Source organism: Grampus griseus (assembly GCF_964374135.1).
Source record: "Grampus griseus genome assembly, chromosome: 3".
Classification (NCBI taxonomy): Eukaryota; Metazoa; Chordata; class Mammalia; order Artiodactyla; family Delphinidae; genus Grampus; species Grampus griseus.
The window spans coordinates 14,714,543-14,723,183 of record NC_139019.1 but is presented as its reverse complement, the minus strand read 5'-3'; the positions used below and the strand labels follow the sequence as shown (position 1 = coordinate 14,723,183).

Below are 8,641 nucleotides of genomic sequence, written 5' to 3'. Positions count from 1 at the left end.
GAAAATGCCTTAGAGGGATTTGGAAGAGAAAGGGCTGAAAATTTTTAAGCTTTTACATTGAGTTTATTTACATACTTAGCATGTGTTAGATAAGAATTTATTCTTGCAGTAGAACGATGTTAAATTTAGAGAGATTAATTCTAAATTTGCGGAAGTTAAGCCCTGCTCATGTTTTGTTTTTCACAGGTATGTTCAGTAGAACTCACAAAAAAAGATCTTTTATGATTTCCAGAGTTTACAACAAATATATTGCTGTTTGTTCTAGCTATTTTTCTTCTAATATCTCATGACTCTTCTCCTAGAAATATTTGAACATTTAAAAATCAATACAAATATATATTATCTAATATTTATATGTATACTGTAATTTATAAATACATAGAAACTATCTTAAAAAACCTAGTGAACTAAATTATTCCGAGTTAAAACACGATGTGCATGTGTATCTAGTTCTGACTGTAATTGTTTTCATTATTATTCATCTACATGGGAAAAATAAACCAAAAATGTTTTACTGAAAGTAAAGTGTAGAATTAATGTCCATATAATCTTTAAATGACTTTTATGTTCTACTGTAAATAGGATAATTAGGAAGTAAGAAATGCTTAGGTTCTAAACACCATATTTTAGGTCTAATAGCGATGTAAAAATATTAACTGTGATAGTTTATATTCATACTGACCAAATAGCTTTTTTTATATCTTTTCATATTAAGAATTAGAGACACCTTGCTATAAGTTCTCAAAGTTAGTGGTCTTTTTTTTATTTTATTTTCATTATAATGCATTTGTCCTGTGTGAAATGTTTCCATTGTTACAAGCTATACTTCTGAGTTCTGAGTCCACAAGTATACATTAATAAAGATATTTCTTAACTACTGTTAATTTCCAAATCAATACATTTCAGGCCAAGATCTATTTGGAAAATATCTATGTCACTAGAATCAGTTAATCAAAAATAGCTTTCATGAGACTCACATCCTACTTCATAACTGTGATTTCCTTTGTAATAACAAGAAGAGTATTGATGTTGCAATGATGACTACAGAGGTGAAGAGGAGAAAAAAGATAAAGAAGAACAGAGGGGAAAGATAGAGTCACAGGACAAAAAAGAAAGTAGGAAGGGTTGATAGAAAGATCAAACCCCATAGTAAAGGAGACACTCAGAATTGAGTAGGCATCGACTCATACTTTCTTTGACTTTTCTTCTCTAAATGAGCTGAACTTCTACTCACTGTTTATTAAAGTGGTCAACTCTGCTGCTGGTGCCTCACATTTACCCCTAAGGTCAATGGCAGTCTCGTGTCTTTTTATTGCATTCTGTACTACCCAACATCATTTTCAGTCTCCTCTTGCAAAGCAGTAAGGTCCCCAAACCAGGATTCAACATCTGAACTCCTCCAGATCTTTGAGAATTCCCAAGTCAGGAAATTCTGTCTGACTCCTGATAGCCAGGTCTATGCTTTGGTAAACATGATTCTTCCATTTTTTTCATGAGTACTAGTATTGACATTATATGATGAAATGAATTAAATTCTGAATTCTAAAATCTAATTGAAATAATTACATGTTGGAAAATCTTTTTTTTTTTTTTTTTTTTTTTTTTTTTTTACGGTACGCGGGCCTCTCACTGTTGTGGCCTCTCCCGTTGCGGAGCACAGGCTCCGGACGCGCAGGCTCAGCGGCCATGGCTCACGGGCCCAGCCGCTCCGCGGCATGTGGGATCTTCCCGAACCGGGGCACGAATCCGTATCCCCTGCATCGGCAGGCAGACTCTCAACCACTGCGCCACCAGGGAAGCCCTGGAAAATCTTGATAAATGCAGTATCTCCATAAGATGAATAGTGCAATATTGCAATATCACTCCCATATCATCAGGTGTAGATAATCTTCATATAAGAATAGAGATGCTTTACCATATAAGAATTCTGACTACCACAATATTTTATCATAATTCTAAATATTTTCTGGGTTCTGATATGTCTCAGACAGTGTTAACATTTTTTCTACTGTGGGTTTTGATTTTTTTTTCTCCCAGAAATTGGTTTTATTTGATGGACCCAAGTCTTAAGTTTCTCAATAAAGAAAAAAAAATCTCCATAATATATATATATATATATATAAGCTGAATGTATCAAGTCTGTTCAAAGTTGAAGTGTTGATAACAAGATATTATTGATATAGGGGATCAGAGAAACAAAGTAGTATAGTACCAAACCGAAAAAATTAGACATTCAAAGAAAGAAATTTGTTGACTGGAGTTAAGGAGAAGAATTTAGTGATTATGGTATGAGAAGAGAGATACAAAAGAGAATCACCTTAACTGAACAAGTTAGAGTTAAATGAATTTTCTGACCTTAGGAAAACATCCATTCCCAACAGAGATAATTCTTAGATTAAAAGCTGCTAAAAACGTTGACTTGTTTTGTGCCATAAGAATCAGATGTCTGTTGGTCCTCTAGCCTCTTGCTATTCAGGGTGTGGTCTGCTGACCAGGAGCAGCCGCATCACCTGGGAGCTTAATTGGCATAAGGAATCCTGGGCTCCATCCCATACCTACTGAGTCAGAACTGATATTTTAACAAGTCCTCCAAGTGATTTACATGGGCACTAAGACTTGAGAAGCACTGCTTGATCCTACAGTCTCAATGATAAGCAAATGTACATACATTGATAGGTTCTGAATCTATTTTGATAAGTAGTAATTATGACTTTTCAAAACTGAGATCTGCCATATTGTTGATTTCTGGTAGCTACTGAATAGAAATTATTTTTATAACATAATTTAGAAATATTGTTTAGAGTACATCATTTAATGGACTTGATATTGTATAATAAGTAAGCCATGTGAGCTAACAAAAGTTATTTATATGCTGATATGTATATCTAAAACCTAGAGCACAGAAAGACAAAGAATAAGAAAAATAAAACATCTGTTTCAAAAATAAATTCTGGATCTTGATAAGAAACTATTGCTGTCAATAGCAAAGATACTGACAGTTTCAGGTAGAAAGCTCCTTCAGACACCCATGAACATATGACAATATAATTATTGTACACACAAATGTCAAAAGATTGGCCTTTTAGTTCCTACAGCAGAGATTAATTACCAAGAACTATTTATGATGTATTAGACAGTAGCTGCATCAATTCTAAACCCAGTCCTTCTAGGCTCTTTCCTAGATGATTCCATATGTTCTAGATTTCACTGGTCCTGTTATCATTTTTTTCTTATTCCTATATAAATAATATCTTAAAAGCTATTAATCCACTCAGGGCTCAAAATGTTAAGAGAAACCCAATAGAAATAAAAATCAATACAGTAAAATGGTGCCTTAGCCATGGAAAACAGTGTAGCAGTTCCTCAAAAAATTGAAAACAGAATTATCATGTGACCCCCAAATTCTACTTCTTGATTTATACTCAAAAGAATTGAAAACAGGGTCTTGAAGCAATATTTATACAGCCATGTTCATAACATTATTACTCCAATAGCCAAAATGTAGGAGCAACCTAAGTCCTTCAACAAATGAATGCATAAACAAAATGTAGCAAATATGTACAATAGGATATTATTCAGGCTTAAAAGGAAGAAAATTCTGACATGTTACAATACAGATGAACCTGAAGGACATTGTGGTAAGTGAAACAAGCCAGTCACAGAAAGGCAAATACTGTATGATTCCACTTATATGAGGTACTCAGAGTAGTCAAATTCATAGTAAAAGGATAAGGGTGGTTTCAAGGGGCTGGGCAGGGGAGGGGGTAGTGGAGATTTATGGTTTAATGGGTACAGAGCTTCAGGTTTGCAAGATAAAGAAAGTTCTGGAGATTGGTTGCACAAAAATGTGAATGTACCTACACTTAAAAATGGTTGAGATGGTAAATTTTATGTTATGTATATTTTACCACAGTTAAGAATTTTGTTTTTAATTTTTTAAAGGGGAAAAATACAAGACAGAAAAACATACATATTCAAACATAATAAACAAACATAAGATGTTTATTTTAGCATTATTCACAATGGTAAAACACTGGAAATTTTTTTTAAGTTGATTAGGAAGAGAATGGCTGAATGATTTATGACATATTCACACCATAGAATAATATAAAGACATTGACTTAAGGTAAATCATTTGATTTAAAATGATAACTGATTGAGGAAAGTAAGATAAAGAAAATTGTACATATCACATTTTTTAAAGCAAGCTATCAATAAATGTAATAATATAATAATAATTATTCTAGAAACTGACATTATTGTATATTCATTATATAGCAGGTACTTTTCTAAACACATAACATGAAATAATGCACTTAATATTCACAACATTACTGTTAACCTCACTTTAAAGGAAGAAAACTGAATCACTGAGAGGTTAGAAATCTTCTTCAAGGTCACAGAGCAAGTGCCAGTACCAATGTGCAAATCCAAAAAGTTGACCTCTGGAAGCCTATTCTTCAATGTGTGTATGTATGGGTGTGTCTTTGCATGCATGATTCCAGATTAAATATATACAATAATACATAATAGCTTGATGATATGAGGTAGAACACGCTTCATAGTCAAATCAGTATGGAAGAAAACAGCATTAAAAAAGTTAAACAGATCATTTGTACCTCAAATCATCCTGTATCATTTAATATGCTAACGATTATTGCGATCCCCCAAAAGGAACTATAAAGTATGCATCATTTTCCCACCTTCTTTGGCTAAAAGGCACTTTTTAAATGCCGCACCTATTAAACATTGGCCAAAAAGTGATTCCACAAAGCAGAATCTAGGAGCTAATTACCTACAATATAGCTTTTCTTAACCTTCAAAACTGCCAGAAAACCATTCTGGAAAGAGGCAATGGGATGGAGAAATAAAGAGTAGAGAGGTTTTGCTTTTTTTTTTTTTTTTGGTTCACCATATCATGTTTTTGCATTTGATATTTTGCCTTGCACAATATATTGGTAGCAGAAAATTAAATAGAAACTCAGCTAAATGTTTCACGTATCTTTTTGAAAATATTTTCACTCACATAATAAAGTCAGTTTATTGACCAATAGTGTTATAGTACCTAGTTTTCATGGATGAGCTTCATATTATTTATAAACTAATGTCTAAAGCTATTTCTGTTAATGTCTATTTTTATCTATTTTACTGTGTTAAAAGTTTTGTTATCAATCCTTAATAGCCTACTTCAAAGTAACAAAAAACTCCACCCCCAAATTAATTAAGATCCCTATAACTGCTCTGATCTAATTATTACCACATAGGAAGTAATCAGTATTTAAAAGTTACAGGAGATTGATTCAATGAGTATCTATGTTTAAGGCATTTCCTTAAGGGCCATGGGAATCCTAAAATAAATACCTTATACTTCCTTCAAGGTAGTCATAATCTACTAAAGGAAGCAGAAAATCTACACAGTGACTGAAATATGTTTAAGGAAATAGGAATAAAAAGAAAGAAAAAATATTTTATAACATGGTCAAAGAGATCATTTCTACTAACGAGCTGCCTTTGTTGGAGGTTTGACAAACACGCTGGCAGGAATACAAATGTGTTATGAGATCTTTTTTTAAAAAATAAAAGTATAATAGATTTACAATGCTGTGTTAGATTCAGGTGTACAGCAAAGTGAATCAGTTATACATACTTATATATATTTTTTTCAGATTGTGTTCCCTTACAGGTTATTACAAAACGTTGAGTAAACTTCCCTATGCTATACAGTAGGTTCTTGTTGGTTATCTATTTTATCTATAGTAGTGTGTATATGTTAATTCGCCAGAGTGCTTTCTTTGACCGTATTTGCTCTGCTGAAGGCCCTAGCCCCAAATAGAGTCCCATTGGCGGTTTGGGCTTCAAGAGATGAATTTGTCGCGGGGCATGCCCCTCTATCCATTCACAGTGGCTGTCCAGTTTCGCATTCTCAGCAGCAGTGAACGAGGGTTCTTTTCTCAGATCGTCAGTCCTAGCTGATGCTCTACGTCAGGCCAAGCTAATCAAACGCACAGGCCTTGGGAAGAATGAATCAAAGCGGGTTGGTTCAACAGATTTCCTACACCATTATGTAGGAAAACCAGAAAAACTCGACCAAAACTCAGGGCGGAAATAACCCTCCTGGGATTGACAAGTGATTGATCCTAGCAAGGTTGCAGGGTACAATGGGAATGAAGGTACATAAGTCTGCTGCTTTCTGATAGGCCATCAGCAAACAGATGAAGATGCTTTGATGCTTTCTTCCCGATCGCTAAGCCTTTTAAAACTTTGCCTGACCTCGGCCATTAGCTAGGACCTCCAGCCCCAGGTAGGAAACGAGTGATGAGAAGACAGATGCTTGCCTCTTCCCAGGATCTTGCTGGGAGAGCTTCGAGTTCCTTCCTCACCATTTGCAAGAGTGCTGACAAGCTGCAGCTCTTTGCAAGAGGTTCCTGATCAAGCTACAGTCCTCTGCCTTCCTAGTTTGATCAGGAGTGGGTGAGGGTGGGACTTTGTCCGAGGCTTTTGTCTTATCTCTCGGTAGGGTCCTGTGATTTTTCTCCCTTGGCCTGTGCATGGGTCATGGATCCCATCCAAGGGTGTCTGAAGGCTGAGCCCTCCCTGGATACCTAGGATCAGTCTCACTAACTCCAGCCATCTATGCTTCTTCTTACCCATGGCTGGATGTGGTTAGCTGAAAGGTGATTCAGGGTTTTGGCATCTCTCTGTGTGAGAGATTGTCATGTCTAGTTCTCTGGGAATGCCTTGGGTCACGGGATGAAGCTAAGGCTGGTCTCATGGTATGAGTTAGGAAGAATTCCCTAAGCTCCCACCTCCTGGAAGAGATCGTAGAGGAGCGGTATAATTTCTGCTTTAAGTGTTTGCTAGAATCCATAAGTGAACTCCTCTGGGCCTGGTACTCTGGGATAGGGATGGTTGTTGAGTACAGATTCAATGTCTATGACAGGTAGAGGCCTTTGCAGAGGTCTGTTTCTTCGTGGGTGTGTTGTGGCAGGGGGTGTCTCTCAAGGTATTGGTTCCTTTCTTCTGACTTATCAGATGGATGGGCGCGGAACCGTTCACAACATCCCTTTCTTACAATTCCATTGCCCACGGGTTCCAGAGTGATGTTCCATGTTTCACGTTTCGTTTCTGATACGCGTACACTGGGTCTTCTCTCTTTTCTGATGATTCCTCCAGCTTTCTAGAGGCTTCTGGGTGTTCTTGGTCTTTTCAGAGAAGCAGCTGGAGGTGTGGTGGATCTTCTCTCTCCAATTTTCTTCTGTTTATCCATCCTGGGGAAATCCCCGGTGGCCTGAGATACAGGAGCTGCATGGGTGGGGCAAAGTCTCAGAGTCAGGAGGCTGCTCTGCCAGCGGGACTGGTTCCTCAGCGACAGGCCTTCGCTGGCTCTGGCCTAGAAGAACAGGATCTTCTTGTGCTTGCTGCCGGGGATTTGCCCCTTGGAGCGTAACCTCCGAACAGCCTCCCTCATATGCTTGGGTTGGAGTGGGGGCGTTTCCCCCCACTTCTCACACACGTCCAGGGCCTCCTCAACCACCTGCCCGACGAAGACCTTGGCCACTCCGGACATGGCAATGACCGTGTTCTGGGACACCGTCGAGCCAGCCACGGTCTGGATCAGACGCTTCATGGTGGCCTTGGGGAAGGCTGATCGGCGATACACTTCGTAACGGTCCAGCTGCTCCTGGCTCATAGAAGACACGAGGGTTCTCATCTTCTGAGCCTCCAATTCGTCCACTGCCCGTTTCCCGGGTCTCTTCCCCTTGGTGGCCACTTTCCGTCTCTTGGCTGCAGGAGGACGTGACGAGGAGTCTGCCTCTTCACCTGCCCTTGGACGCGGGCCGTCCTGACGCCTGAGCTCGCCTTCCTCGTCACAGGCTTTCCTCAGTTCCTCAAATCGGTCCCGCGGGATTCGGTCCAGGCAGCTGGGGCTGGGGTCCAAGGGCACCACTCCTCCCTCACCCGACACACCTGTGACCCGACCTTTGCCTGGGAGCAACGCGCTGGCCTCGGCCATCCCAGCGCCGCAAGATGCAGGGGCTCGGGCTGGGCTCGTCTGATCGGCGACCTGCAATGACAAAGACGAGACGAGGGAAGGTCAGCCTTGCTGCTGTATTTATACGCTCACACACACACACACACACACACACACACACACACACACACACAGAAACACAGGTTTCCACTGCCTCTCACAATGCAAAGACAGTTGCCCTTGGAGATACCTTTTCTATGCGTGGATAACGAATGCCCGCAAACTCGGCACCTTAAACAAGCCCCACTGACTGGTTGAAAGCCCGTAGGTCAGAAAGCTCTCGCTCTGGGTCCTTTCTTCTGCAGAGTCCGCCGCGGAGAACCTTCCTCCGGCTACAGTCCCCTCACGAGCAGGATCCCTAGACAACAGTAAGGTCCCAGCCGCTTTATATAGCACTCTGGGGCTGGGGCCACGCCCACCCGGAAGTCAGGTGATTCCTCAGCCCTCGGGGCGGGGGGGGGGGGCTGGGCTCCTCCCACGCACAAGGGAAGGGGCGGGCCGAGGGTTGGCCGCCCAGAGTTCCTCCTGCTACAGAGTTTCTGAAGGTTTCACATTTGTTGGCGAAGGACCTTCAGAAGAAGACAGGTCTTGAAAGCTGGCTTTTTGAAA

The 8,641-nt window shown here is 39.7% G+C and overlaps 1 protein-coding gene across 1 annotated transcript; it reads right to left on the bottom strand.

Moving 5' to 3' along the window:
- Positions 1-7,390: 7,390 nt before the first annotated feature.
- Positions 7,391-8,014, bottom strand: LOC309820907 (transcription initiation factor TFIID subunit 11-like; the record flags this gene model as incomplete). The annotated part of the gene is made up of 1 exon (XM_082651983.1): positions 7,391-8,014. One exon carries the CDS (start codon positions 8,012-8,014, stop codon positions 7,391-7,393), a length of 624 nt encoding a protein of 207 aa, XP_082508109.1.
- Positions 8,015-8,641: the final 627 nt, after the last annotated feature.